General features: G+C 42.3%; 1 protein-coding gene across 2 annotated transcripts in view; it reads left to right on the top strand.

Moving 5' to 3' along the window:
* Positions 1-10273: 10273 nt before the first annotated feature.
* Positions 10274-15502, top strand: part of LOC311058034 (protein kinase C epsilon type-like) — a 98112-nt gene continuing 92883 nt past the window's right edge. For both annotated transcript variants that reach the window (XR_014602022.1, XM_084075309.1), the window contains exon 1: positions 10274-11465. Coding sequence is in view for 1 of the 2 variants with exons in the window: in XM_084075309.1 (XP_083931435.1) it covers positions 11118-11465 (348 nt within the window). In the remaining variant the exon portion in view is untranslated. The remainder of the gene's footprint in view (positions 11466-15502) is intronic.

The following is a 15502-nucleotide window of genomic DNA, read 5'->3' as shown; positions in this document are numbered from 1 at the left end:
GCAGTGTGATCAAATCAGTGGAGGGTAGAGATGATCAGAATAGCTTTTCTCTCCATACAAAATAACATTTTGCTGACTAACAAACGTAATACTTGTGGCATCAAAACATTACAAACCCATTCATACCCATTGTGCATTTTCCACGCACGCGCACACACACACGTCACCTCTGTAATCTAATTCATGAATCTAGGTACATTATCCATTCTCTTTGGACTGCTTCAGGACATCTGACAGTAGCCTCTGCCTACAGTACCTACAGCCTACAGTACTTAACAGGTCACACATGGACCATGGATATGCACGAGTCGGCAGCTTTGTATCTTGGTAGAAGGTGCGAACTGGGGCAGCCAATCTATTGTTGTCGGAGGAGCAGAATTGTTTTTCTCGCCCTCCTCTTTCAACAGCTAGCCTGAGCAAGAGCTCCATTGACTTGGCCATGGCCCGAGTGGCCCAACAGACGCTATATGCTTCTGCCCTTGACCTTGCCAATCATTGATACCTGTGAGACAAAGCAGAAACTGGCTCACTGCTCTGACCACAAGACATATGATAAATACTTTTGCTATTTTGGAGGCAAGGCAGATGGTCTTGTTGCCTTGGGGAAGATCTGGGAAATTGGGCCAAAGAAAGAAGCATGTGTCAGCAATGCATTGCACGGTAGAGAGAGAAGTAGCAAGTGTAATGAACTGTACTCCCAATCCCTGGGGTACAAAAGAAAAGCCCAGCCTGCAGTAAGGCAGCTGTTTCCTCAAGCAGCAGGCTGCCTGCCAACCTACCTGCTGTAGCTCTGTGCAACAGAAGTAAAGTTACTGTCTACGTAAATTATTTATCCCTCAAAATTGAATATTACTGCTAAAATATTTAGCAGGGCTGGAAAAATACCGCTAGAATATGCATGCACTACGTTGGATTGAACAAAGTCATAAAAAGTACCAAATCATCAGACATATGTCATTTTGGAAGGATTTGGCTGTTAACCAGACTAGTTTAAAAGCCTCAGTCCCTAGAGTCCCACTAAATACTTGTCAGAATCAGAGTCACTTGTCCATATCTGAGTCAATTTACAAGCTGGATTCCAGTGCTCCACTCTGGTAGTCCAAGGCCTGCACTCGAGTAAAACAACAAGGTCTTCAAGCTTGATAAGAAGGCCTGCCTTGTTGTGTTTATGACAGGCTGTGTAGTGTCAAGGTGTCATAACAAAGACATGCCAAACAATGTCTGCCGTAAGTGACTCTGACATCGTTGACTGAATGAATGGTGCTTAATGACAGCAGACATATCCATTTATAAAGCGTCCTTCATGTTCATATCAGGTGTCGTGTCAATCTTACGCAGACCCCTTCACATAGTGTTAGCAAAAATATTGACAGCAAGCTGTAACATAATCCATTCCATTCAGCAACAACTCCATTAAAATGAAATCACTCCTAACCACACATGGTGATGGTTTACTGAGATCGTTCCTTTTCTGTTAAACAACTGGAAGGGATAATTGTATAAGCCAAAAGCTGCCATGTGTTGAGTGTTCTAAATTCAAGTTCTGTATGGATACCATACAGCAGCTCTACCTAGAAGATGCTAATCCCAAATCTATGAGCTGTACCTAGAAGATGCTAATCCCAAATCTGTGTGTGTGTGTGTGTGTGTGTGTGTGTGTGTGTGTGTGTGTGTGTGTGTGTGTGTGTGTGTGTGTGTGTGTGTGTGTGTGTGTGTGTGTGTGTGTGTGTGTGTGTGTGTGTGTGTGTGTGTGTGAGAGAGAGTGAGAGAGAGAGAGAGAGAGAGAGAGAGACACACAGGTGTTGTGATAATAGTTCCAGGGTCAGTGACACACACACACAGATGTAGAGTCTCTCCACCGCACCAATTTTGGGCCGACTCTGCGTTGGAAAGTGTTGGAAAGCGTTGTAAATCATGTGATCATTTTCATTTAAAAAAAGCTCAAATCAGCTAAACTACACTGAAATGAATTGAAGCTCATGCTTTGCATGACTGTGATCAGTGACCACAATAGTAGATAAAAATCCTTCCTTGCTTCACTAGTTGTTTTCCTTGGACACTGATCTGTACAACATCATAACCAAAAATAGCCAAGAGCATTTGTTTGAACTTTCAGAGAACCTTTACTACCCACCATTTCCTATCTCACAAATTCACTTTAATCCAAAACAGGGCAGTGTGAGAAAGACAGAGAGAGGTGGGGGGTTGAGTGGGAGAGGTTTTGGCACTTTTCAGAAAAGAAGACTGGGGTAGACAACAGCCGGCTGCAATAGAATCAGAATTCCTCATAATTCCATATATTTTGGACATACAAGGAAATTGACTTGGACAAGCAGCAGGCATGCAGCAACAAAAGTTATTAAAATATTACTGTGTTATGTACATAATATATATGATGGTGCAGAAACATCAATGCAGTGTGTGTGTGTGTGTGTGTGTGTGTGTGTGTGTGTGTGTGTGTGTGTGTGTGTGTGTGTGTGTGTGTGTGTGTGTGTGTGTGTGTGTGTGTGTGTGTGTGTGTGTGTGTGTGTGTGTGTGTGTGTGTGTGTGTGTGTGTGTGTCTGTGTGAGAGAGGGGGGGAGGGGGGGATGATGATATAGTTCCAGGGATACAGGCATGCTGAAGTTAACATTGCAATCATTGCAATTTTCTACTCAAGAACATACAAAGTAAATAGACAATATTTGTCATTATATGTTATGTTGAAATGTTTATTTTTTTCAGAAGATTATAGTTTAGCTACAACTATAGTTGTGACCAAATTTGTTATTTGGGATTGTATTTGTAAGAAGGTAGGCAGGTGAGCCACTGGCAAACAAAACTGCCAAAATCAGGAGTCACTAAAAAGCATTAAAAGAATCCCAACCTTCTTAATTTTGCCAACCCGTTCTTTTTTTTTTTTAAACTTTGTTTATTGGGTTTTTCCATAGCAGTATTCAGCATGAAAGGCATATAAGAAGGTACAGAAAAGCTTTTTAAGGCAACCAATAAAATAAAAAAGCTCAATACGGATTACATTATTGCCAACCCGTTCTTTGTGGACATTGATTTGGCCTATATGTGTTATGTTTTGGCGCCATCTGCTGTTTAGAAGATTATAAGGAAAAACTGCTTAAATATCTCTATAGAGACTATAGACTGAATCATCATGACATCACCACAATAAAAACAATATATTCTCCCCTTCTTTTCTCTCCACTTAGCCATAGGTACATGACCAACATTGTTTACCAAATTGTTTCAATAAAATTTCAGATAAAATACAATCATCATGGTTTTATCAATATTAAAAAAAGTTACTACGGTTACTAAAAGTTGCCTTTCATTTTTGTAGCTGTTCTACAAGTTTTTTTATTTCACCAACTGCTGTTTTCCTTTAGGAGTCCTGCTGTGACCTTGGTCATGGTTGCGATATGGTTGCTCGGCAGCTGCCATTGCCATAGCCCCTACGGAACCTCTCCCTCCGCTGTACGCTGTATAGCTCCGAGATGAGGTCCCTCGTTAGTTACTGCCGTCTGTTTTCGAAATGGTCGCACGTCGTCCACTTTACATGTTTCTTACCCCTTTCTGCACATCGTATCCAAAAAGTAAAGCATTTCCGCCACTCTCTCAGGTGTTTGAAGTTTTAACGCGCCATAAAAGCTATCCAACGGGTTGAAGAAAGTATTTAATTTGCCTCGGTTTTCATCCGGTTCCATAATATTTTGCATTAGAAGATGCAATTCAACATTTGACCAGTAGGGTAACCAGTAATGTTATCTCTACGGGCGCAACTCTTGCGCAATGTCTTAAAAACCATGTAACCGGATGAAAACCGAGGCAAATTAAATACTTTCTTCAACCCGTTGGATGGCTTTTATGGCGCGTTAAAACTTCAAACATCTGAGAGAGTGGCGGAAATGCTTTACTTTTTGGATACGATGTGCAAAAAGGGGTAAGAAACATGTAAAGTGGACGACGTGCGACCATTTCGAAAACAGACGGCAGTAACTAACGAGGAACCTCATCTCGGAGCTATACAGCGGAGGGAGAGGTTCCGTCGGAGCTACCATTGCCAGTGACCATCAGATGTAGGACTAGGTGACAGAACAGAGGGAGGTAGAACTTCGCCATCACCCGGCCTAAACTCTACTAAGGCTATGATTGATTCCTGTCGTCCACAACCATGTGAATATCAGACAGTAAATGAAGACAGAAAGAAATGATTAGACGTGTTAGACGTTTAGAGAAGAGAGACATATTGTTCCTGCCCCATGTGTACAGCAGATGATTAGAGCGAGTTATGCAGAGATAATGCACAGTACGTGGCCCAAGCCAGTCCTGCAAGGCTCTAGCTCGATCCAACTAAGCCATACTTTGTTGTACGACAAATAGCAAACAGCCAGTCTACAAGCTCTCATGATGTGTTGTTATCTTGTAGAGCTTCTATTTTCCTTTTCTTTTCATTTTTTTTTAAATCTTGTGTTGAATTTGTTGAATTCTTTGGCAGCTTTGTTTACTAAATTATATCACATATTTTTCCATTTCAGCTGATCTTTAAAAGGAAATTAAATGTTCAACTACACCTCCATAAATGTTTTTATAGGAAGTACTAGTACTCATCATTAAGGAATGCTTACTATCTATTTTGTATCATTTCATTCAAATACATGGCCTGCATTCAAGATGCTTCAAAAGTCTCTACCTCTCTCTCTGCCGGCCATGGCTGTCGCTGGTGGAGGCAAAATCACTCTGTGGGGAGTGGAGGCGATCTCTGAAGCCCACAATAACCACATTTACCTGTATGTCAACAGGATCAACAATGCACACACAATTAATAGCTAAGCATATTAACAAAAGCGTAATTTATGCTAAGATGGTGTTGTGTGTCAAAAATAGCTGATCTATAAGCACACAATGCGTTGTGCATGTGATGCTTTGCGAGCTTGTAGATCAGCTATTTTCAACATGTCACGACACTGTACAAGTATTAATCAGGCTTAAGCTTAATTAAATGAATAGTTCACCCCCCCCCCAAAAAAAAATTTTCTATGGATTAGTCACCCCATGGAGACTTGAATTCATGGATATTTTTTTGTTTTTGTCACATTCCTAAGCCAATAATTTGATGACCAGCGAACCGGTAGGCAGTGGTTCCGGTAGGAGACACAAAGGAGATTCTTTGTGTCTCCTACAGGAACCGCTGCCGGTCATCAAATTATTGGCTTAAGAATGCGACAAAAACAAAAAAATATCCATGAATTCAAGTCTCCATGGGGTGACTGTAGAAAAAAGTCATTTTGGGGGTGAACTGTCCCTTTAAACACTCACTTAATTTATATCATGATGGTTTGCTTCTTGTGACATCTTTAAAGTGAATGTTTAGGGCAATTCCTTCAGTTTTCAGTCACACTTTTGTAACCATGCTATTGACATGAATGACTAAGCCCTTTGACAAGAAATGTTAATTTAATAACCACGACAAAAAGCCTCTGGCTTAGGGGACCCTGAGCTCTTGGACCACAGGACTGAGAGACCCCATTTGATAATCCACCCCCTCTACCCCAGGTAGAGAAAAAAATGTCGCCTGCCCTAAATGTAATTTCTGGGAACGCCACTGGTTGTTCCTCATTTTTGTCCTGAAGATCAGAGGCACGTTCATGTGCAAGATCATTTGCATTGCTCCACGCCCCCATTTAAGACCATAAGGCTGTTTACACTCAAAATATGTCTGTAAACAGCTTAGTGAATCGGGCCCAATTAGCTTATAGACTGCATGGGATGTTTCGAGCTTAAAGAGCTGGTGCCATGGTTTTACATCTTTTCTGTTTTTCATGTGTCTATGAGGTTGATAGAACTTCATTAAGCCCCCTGCTGGTGTTTTTATGGGGAATTGTGTCTACTCTGACTATTTTGAGTTTCTTCCTGGAGGCTGAAACCTTGAGGGTCATTATCATAACACAACAGGTGTGAGGGAGGGGGTCAAAGTAAACACACTAGAGACAGACAAAGGGAGAAAGAGAGAGAGAGAGAACATGCAGAAAACTCACCACTGTCTGCAACAGGTGATTGAAAGAGTAGGCTACTTCCATATTGCATGGTGTTCACGTTGGTAAAAATGTTAATATGAGTGATGCAAAATGTCCCCAGCTAGCGAGTAGGGTAGCAACAAGTACCCAGCTAGTGATAGCTGTGTTCCGTCAGCAACTATAACGGAGCAACTATAAGACTTCCGGTGGACGATCTCTTCAGAATAAGAGTACCCTCTAAAAATAAAAATAAAGTAGAAAAACGGTTAATTTGCACATTAAAACTACAAATTAAGCATTTAAACGAAGCTACAAAACATATTATGTTTCTGTGTAACAAAAACGTTTTTTTAAACATTAATAATTTATCTAAATGGATAAATGGTCAGAAAAGGTCAGAAAAGTGCCGTTCTCAGACAAAAGTGGACACTGGACAGGCGCCGGCGGACACTGCCGACACTTCTGACACACGCACGCGTGCGGGGACACCTCCCCTACAACGCCACATTCTCCGCTAAGTGGGAGAGGTGTAAAAGAAAGTGTGGCGGACCGTCCAGTGAGGTCAGAGGTCAGAAAAGTGCCGTTCTCAGACAAAAGTGGACACTGGAAAATCTGCCACTCTCTTCTGGAGTTATTTTCTTCTCAACAGACTCGCACACAGGAGTATTATTATTATTTGTGTTATTGTGCTTGTCATAATTAGAAACAATTGCTGGCTGTAGGCTATTAAACGCTGACTCAAGTAACAGTCTTTCTCACTAAGAGTCAAATAAAATCAAAGGACGGTGATAGGTATTAGGCCTACTATATATAAACTAATGTGAGAACTGCAGTATATTTGACACAAACCCAGTTTGACTCCATTATACAACACTATCATTTCACGTTGAAATAAGAGTATACGTTTTGTAAGTGACTATAGCAGAACCCCACAATTTTTAACATTCACAATTATAAAGAATATAAATAATGAATGAAAATAAACTTTTAAGTGCATACTTTTAGTGGCATGTCTATTACATCATGTGTACCTACCAGCTTAATATCAGGCAATGGATGTAGAGTAATTTCAAAATGTGAGACATTTTCAAAGAGAACCCTGGAACTAATCTGAACAAGAATCAAGAGGGATTTATTTGTCACTTACTCAAGTAGCAGTGAAATGTTGAGACCTGTTTCTACAGAGACTGTGCTAACACAACCAAACAAAATACATCAGTAACAAGTAACAATACTGATGTAATGAAGTAGAAATAAAAATATAGATAACACAAATAAAATTAAAGTACAGATGGAATGGCAGGTATGATAAACCTTGTGTGTATGTCACAAGTGCCACGGCAAATAGCTGTCTCGTGTCCAGCGTCCAATTTGTAAAGGCTATGCACTGAAAATGGCCTTTTTCTGACCCCTGACCTCACTGGACGGCCCGCCACTTTTCAAAATACACCTGTTTGGCTTAGCGGGGAGTGTGGCGTTGTAGGGGAGGTGTCCCCACACGCGTGCGTATGTCAGAAGTGTCGGCAGTGTCCGCCGGCGCCTGTCCAGTGTCCACTTTTGTCTGAAAACGGCACTTTTCTGACCTCTGATCTCACTGGACGGTCCGCCACACTTTGTTTTACACCTCTCCCGCTTAGCGGAGAGTGTGGCGTTGTAGGGGAGGTGTCCCCGCACGTGTGCGTATGTCAGAAGTGTCGGCAGTGTCCGCCGGCGCCTGTCCAGTGTCCACTTTTGTCTGAGAACGGCACTTTTCTGACCTCTGACCCCACTGGACGGTCCGCCACACTTTTTTTTACACCTCTCGGGCTTATCCGAGAGTGTGGCGTTGTAGGGGAGGTGTTCCCGCACGCGTGCGTATGTCAGAAGTGTCGGCAGTGTCCGCCGGCGCCTGTCCAGTGTCCATTTTTGTCTGAAAACGGCACTTTTCTGACCTCTGACCTCACTGGACAGTCCGCCACACTTTTTTTTACACCTCTCGGGCATATCCGAGAGTGTGGCGTTGTAGGGGAGGTGTCCCCGCACGTGTGCGTATGTCCACTGTTGTCTGAAAACGGCACTTTCTTTTCTTACATCTGGCCGCATTGGACGGCCTGGCAGTTTTTTTTTTTACAAATTATCTCTCAATTTTCACCAACATTCTGTCCTACTGGTCTGTATCAATTTTCTATCAAGTTCAGGGAACAGTTCTCACGAACACACACACACGCACACGCACACGCACACGCACACACACACACACACACACACAGTTAGTTTTTAAATAGGTCAGATCAACTTTATAAACCCCCCTTGCTTTATTTTTTTAAATCGCACCTGCACTGATCTACTATTATTATTTGTAGCATATTTTGTTGTTACTTTTATCACTGTTTATTTGCTTCTGCAATAAACAATATTATATCATGATAATTTTCCAAGAGTGACCTGGCCTAGAGGCAGCATTATTACAATAATGGACAAACAGTTCAAAAACAATACATATGTAACAAACACAAATGAATATCCAGTTAAAGTAAATGTATTTTTAAAATACATTTGTGTCTATAAAAATAAAATTGGCAATTAGAAGTGTTCTAGTATGCGCCATTTAAAAGACATACATCATAAATGTATTTTTAAAATACATTTGTGTCTTTTAAAAAACATTACACATTCGTGATCTTATTTTGAAGGCAACCGGAAACCTTATAGTTGCTAGCTCCAAAACCGGAAGTCCTATAGTTGCTGACGGAACGGAGCTGACAAGAAGTTAATGCGCAACAAACTTCGCATGGGGGCTCACTTTACCTAGGTTCGCGGCCGGTGGCTCACGTTACTGTAGTGGCTGACTGCCAAGACAACTTGAAGTTCAGATTAATCACCACTAGGGTGCAGTGAGTGTCAAGAATTGAAAGTGGGGTAGCCTACTAGAGCTGCATGTATGTGTCTTCTCTTCTATTCTTTGTATTTTAAATTAGGGGCAATTAAAGGTAGGATGAGTCGTGAGTGATATATATTTTTCGTAAAATAAGTGCAAATAGCTCCATATTAGTAGGCCTAATCATTGCTATACAGTGTTTGTTCAGTAACAGGGGTCTCTTATAGTCTCCCCAGCTCGTTAGTAAGCAGAAAATACATGTATTTACAATGTAAATACTTACATCTTAAATAAGATGAGTTAAATATGTACAATCTTACATCATACAAGATACAGGATGGCAGCAATTGAAGTAAAAAAGTAATATGTACACAAATAAATGAGCAGGCCAAATTGGAACTGGAACACTATCAAATTGAAGCTGATAAATTGTCTCCTGACTGGCTGAAATTGGCAGTCTTTACCTGAAAATGTATTTTCTGTTTATTAAAGGGCTGGAGAGACAGGGAGACAACCTGTTATTCAATACACCCACTGAATAAACCCCAGAATATATGACTTAACCTAACTTTAAGACAGTCTTAATGAGCAATCCACAAATGAGCCAGTAAGAGAAACAAGGAACATTTGTTAGGCTAGACAGGCTGAATTAACTTTTCTCAAATCATTCTCTTCTCACAGTCAGTTTCGAGGAAGCTGTACATGTGCTTATGAATCACTTCAAACCAAATATATTAGCACATCTGTATAGATGAGAGCCTGCCTGAGGGGTTTGAAATGTTAATTTAGCTGCAGCCTGCCTGGGATAGAGAGAAAGAGGTGTGTGTGTGTGTGTGTGTGTGTGTGTGTGTGTGTGTGTGTGTGTGTGTGTGTGTGTGTGTGTGTGTGTGTGTGTGTGTGTGTGTGTGTGCGTGCGTGCGTGCGTGCGTGCGTGCGCGCGCAAATCCGCAGTGTTAATTTACTCCGGAATTTAAATGTCTGCATCTCCAGCTTTCTGTGATATATACAGTAGCCTATGTTTATAGCTGTGTAGTGTAGTGTGTACAGTGTGTAGTGTACCCTGCCTGCCGTTCCCCATCTGGGCTGCATCCAACTCGTCCGTCTGTCACAAGCTGGAAGCAGCAGGCTGAGGCTCCCACTAAACTGACGTGTTTTGCGCATTTCCTGCACCAAGAGAGACAGCGAGAGAGAGGGGAGAGAGAGAGAGAGAGAGAGAGAGAGAGAGAGAGAGAGAGAGAGAGAGAGAGAGAGAGAGAGAGAGAGAGAGAACGATAGAGAGAGAGAGAGAGAGAGAGAGAGAGAGAGAGAGAGAGAGAGAAAAATAGATATAGAGAGAGAGACATACAGAGAGAGAGAGAAAGAGATACAAAAACAAAGAGAGAGAGACATACACACAGAGAGAGAGAGAGAGAGAGAGAGAGAGAGAGAGAGAGAGAGAGAGAGAGAGAGAGAGAGAGAGAGTCTGACTCTGTGTGTGAGTGTGTGTTGGGGGAGGCAGGCAGAGAGGTAGGGTCCACCACCACAGGAAGTAAAGATCAACAACACTACAGTGGATGAAACAAGGCGGAGGAGGAACATTAACATTAACCCAGGACCTCCAGCCTAGGATCTGCGGCGGGAGGCGAGTCGTTGTTCGAGCCGCTCTTCATGCGCAGGGCGGCGGATACTTTGCAGAAACATCCCGAATGCGGCGCGGCGGAGCGGAGCCTCCCACTCTGTCTGTCCCACCCAGCGGTGCAGAACACTGAGAGACAGACAGACAGACAGACAGACAGACAGACAGAGCCCTATAACTAACGGAGTTGTTTTTCTGCTTCGGGGTCAAAAACAAACAAACCATGACACACCGATTTCGTTTTGGGCTTTAAACGTCTATATTTGTGCGTATGGTTTTGACAAGCTGTTGCTATTGTTGACTGATGACTGCATGTCCTGTTTGTTTTGATGCACTAACATCCAAACCAAGGCTTACAGGGCTGGTTATCATTTATTGTTTATTTCGTGTTGTGTGTTCGTTGTCAGTCTGTGTATAGAAATATGACTTTAAATTATTAGACCAGCGTGACGTTAGACGAGACAAGGCCATAAAAGCATTGCCTGTCTGGAGTCTGGAGTCTCTGGACCGTTACATTTCTAATTGGTTGCTGTGTGTGACTGAGCTAAGGACCGCATCGTGTCCATTCTATTAAACTGGAAGGGGTTTCCACCAGCATCTGGACAGCTGTGTCCGCATCATCAACACCATCAGCGCCATGGTGGTGTTCAACGGGCTGCTGAAGATCAAGATCTGCGAGGCGTTGGACCTGAAGCCCACGGCCTGGTCCCTGCGACATGCCGTCGGTCCGAAGACGCAGACCTTCCTGCTGGACACGTACATCGCGCTGAACGTGGACGACTCCCGCGTGGGACAGACGTCCACTAAGCAGAAGACCCACAGCCCCGCGTGGAACGACGAGTTCACCACGGAGGTCTACGACGGCAGGAGGATCGAGCTGTCCGTGTTCCACGACGCGCCCATCGGATACGACGACTTCGTGGCCAACTGCATCATCCAGTTCGAGGACATCCTGCACAATGGCAGCAAGCACTACGAAGACTGGGTGAGCAGTGGTAATAATGATGTCAATCACTGGGTCTTCAACGTGTTTCAGCTGGGAGAGAGATAAAGCCCCCCCCCCCACTACATTGTTTACAATTGTGTTGCAGATTAAACCTGTCATATTTTCTTATTTCAGACATTTTTAACCACTCAAACCTTCAATACTTATTACTTAGTACTTGATTTGCTATTTTCCCCCCTACAACAAACCTCATTGCTGAAAATAGCCATTCTACAAGCTTGCAAGGCGTTGGGCGCTTATAGATTTGCTATTGTTGGCTAATGTTCCCCTCAGAATAGGGATGCTAGGGTTCAAGTGATTAATGCACAAATATTTGGCGGACCCCCTATAGTAGATCTGAGGACCCCCTAGGGTTCCTGGTCTGGACCCCCCTTTTGAAGACCCCTAATTGTAAATTACATGTCACTATATCACAGGACTGTCACTATACACGCCCACCACAATTCGGTTCTACTCTGTTCCATTTAGACCTGGTAGATACACACACACACACACACACACACACACACACACACACACACACACACACACACACACACACACACACACACACACACACACACACACACACACACACACACGCACATTGCACACTGATATAGCCATTTAGAAACAAAAGCATAACATTTGGAGAGGGCTTATGAGGGGATGTTAGGCAGAGAGAGGGAAGATAGTAAACAGGAAATAAAGGGGAATAGTGTGCAAGAATGTGCTTGTCCACACTTGCACAATCACATACAGTATGAGTATACAGAAAGTACTGTAAAAGTAAAGTACTGTCTGCAGCCGATGTGCTGCAGACAGCCTGTGCCTGGCTCAAGCCTCCACTTCCAGCACCACTTGGTCATGAAAGCTGCACATTTCAATTGATGCATATGCAGCACTTGAAAACATAAAATCAAATGATAATGTGGGATATTTTACCTGAATAGCGAGTGTACACCAATGGACTTTTAAGTAAAGCCATAGAGAGCCTATCTCCTGTTGTGTGAGGTGGCTTGATGCACAAGTGTAGTACATCCCCTAGCCCTGATGTACAAGTAGACCCTCAGGACATGTCGCTAGTATGTTGCAGGGACTTACCCACTATCCAACCCTTGATGCTGAGTACCAACTGTATGACCTGGCTGGGGAATCAAACCCAGACCTCCCAATGTCAGGGCACTGAGGGCAGGCACTCTAACCACAGTGACAAGGCCACTGAGCTAGTTGTCTAATGCACCATGCAGTAATAGTATGGATCCATGTATTGTAGTATATATTGTACATGCATGGTGGCAGTGGCGTAAATCTAGGGGGTGCAGAGGGTGTGACTGAAGACCTGGTTGGTACCTCCATTCTCTGGCTGGGCCTCCCTGGCTTTGATATTGTCGCACACATACGTACACACACACACAGCACAAGTTTTGAATCTATGCAAGTGGATGTTCATCCCCTACTCAAATCAATCAAATGACTTCCTCAAAAATCAAAATACTGTAGGATATGATTTGGAAAATGGTCAGCAGTAGCCTCAATTATACCATGAGTCATAGTCAGTGGGCTAATCATGCCAGACAAACATTATGGTCCTTTAGAATTGGCATTATAAGCTCTTTGGGGAAAGTTTAGATCACTCCCAGACAGCAAAACCGCTGGTCTGGACAATAGCCACCAGGGCCCTATAGGTTCTCAGGATATGCACTGATTTGTGTTTCTATATAGCGTACAGGTGCATAGGGCTTTGCTGACACCACTTTCTTAGCCCCACTATAGGGAGAGAGCACAGGCCTCTAAGCATGGCAATGTAAGGAGAAATACGTACAGTAGCTCCTATTGGTTGTTTCTTTTCATTAGGCCCACCTTTTTATCCCTTTAGCGTACTGATTCCGCTACTGCGTGTCAATTGTGCTGCCGATAAACAATAGCATTTAGCCTACTGTAGCTACATACTTAGAGTATGGAACTATAACTAGCCTATCTCTTAATAATGTATAGCCAGAAATGGTTGAGATATAATTCATGAATTATGTACCGTAAGAGATAAGATAATGATAATTATTTTTCTGTTGACTATTCTGTGACTTCTTCACATCTGCTTTCACCTGTTGACTGACACACACACACACACACACACACACACACACACACACACACACACACACACACACACACACACACACACACACACACACACACACACACACACACACACACACACACAAGGAAGCAGCTCATGTCTTCGCTACCTGAAGCAGCTGAAGTAGACACTATGAATAAATTATTGATGAGGCCATCAGGTCCATTAACGATAGAAAAAGAGAGCATAAGACTGAGTGAGAGAAAAGATTAATTGCTAAGGCCTCCACATAGCAGCTGGTTGGAAGGTAGCATAGCTGAAAACCAGTTTCGGATGGGGGGGGGGGGGGGTGTAGTAGGACCTGTGCATTTTCGTAATGTTATGACATCAATCTGTGTGATTGTAACAACATCCCAAGGAACACCTTGATTTGTCTCGTGCCACATTTGGGGAGCCACTGCCTTAGCATCATCATGCCATGAGCACCAGCTTCAGCAGCTGGTGTCAGTGTGTTTGGCACTTGAAAATTCAGTTCATTTCTGACCTACACAGAAGACTGATATCAGATATTATAGCTATAGATATTATATTATCTGAAACATTTAGTTTAGTGGAAAATACCATAATACCTAATATCTATAATGTTATAATGCCTAAATCTAAATGCCAAATTATTTGAAATGATCTGTTTAACAACTGAGATTGGTCGGTTAACAGTTAAAAAACCTAGATTTGGCAAATTACAAATCTTAGGAGTGATTTGCTTGAATTTGTGTTAATTATTTTGAACTCAAAATCCATCAATGACTGACTATTGCATGTATCTTACTACCACCTGGGTTTATACTACAGAAACATCTCGAAGTTGGTTTGATGCTTTAATGAAAACAGCTGATTTCCACAACATTTGTCTGTCATGTGGTCATGTGAAATACCTAGTAGTGAATAACCATGCTGAAGGCTTTAGGGAGAAGATGGGATGAGGAAGAGAGTATGAGAAAAGAAAGGGCAGCTCCCAATGTGTTCCCCTTGCCATAAATCTGTCAAGACTTTACTGTGGGATATTCTTGGGCTTGTTATGGTAGCAAAGACAGGCATGTCTGGGCTTTGATTGTTTTGCAAGTTTTGTTTATGTGTATTCTATTCTTGACCATTGATTTGGGATGAAACTTAAAGATAAAAAGGAAACTCAGGTGCTTCTGTCAGGCAGTCAAGGTTTTGTCTTCAGTGAGCCATTCAAACACAGTCTGCAAAGGAGATTAATTGCAAATTCTTTAAGTGGGTCTGGGTTTTATATCAATATTATTATAGATATTGTAATATCAGACTAGATTGTTTTATGGTTTTGGATGTCGTAATATGATATGGCATAAGTGTTTTATTTTCCTGTTTTTTAAAGGCTGCATTACAGTTAAGTGATGGAATTTTCTGAACTTAAAATACCTGTCTGTTCTAGCTGTTCTATTATTAGCCTTTTCCCTCTTAGTTATTATATAGGCATTACTGTGTACTTTGTGAAAGCACCAATAGTTATCCCCACAATGTCGTTTCAATATCGATATTGAGGTATTTGGTCAAAACTATTATGATCTTCGATTTGATTGTGTCCATATTGCTACCTGTGTATAACCTCAAGTATTTACGAAAGCATCAGCATGCAGAGCGAGCAGAGCATGTCAATAATTCTGCTGTAGACCAAGGTCTTGCTCATGTCCCCTCAAAAGTAGACCAATCTCAGCTAGGGTTGGGTACCGAAATTCGCTACCTTTATTACTGCACCGAAAAATACCTTGTCGTTCAGTACCACATTTTGATACCTACAACTACTGCCTAATTCATACTCGGTAGTATGAAGGCTCGATGCCAATAATGCACAATGCAGTTAGTATGCAAAAGTGTACATACAATAATGCAGTATGCAAAAAGTCATTGCTACCAAGACCGAAAACACGATAAA

This window comes from Gymnoscopelus microlampas (assembly GCF_963454915.1).
Source record: "Gymnoscopelus microlampas genome assembly, chromosome: 13".
NCBI lineage: Eukaryota > Metazoa > Chordata > Actinopteri > Myctophiformes > Myctophidae > Gymnoscopelus > Gymnoscopelus microlampas.
Note: the sequence above shows the minus strand (reverse complement) of the source record. Positions and strands in the feature narration are given on the sequence as shown.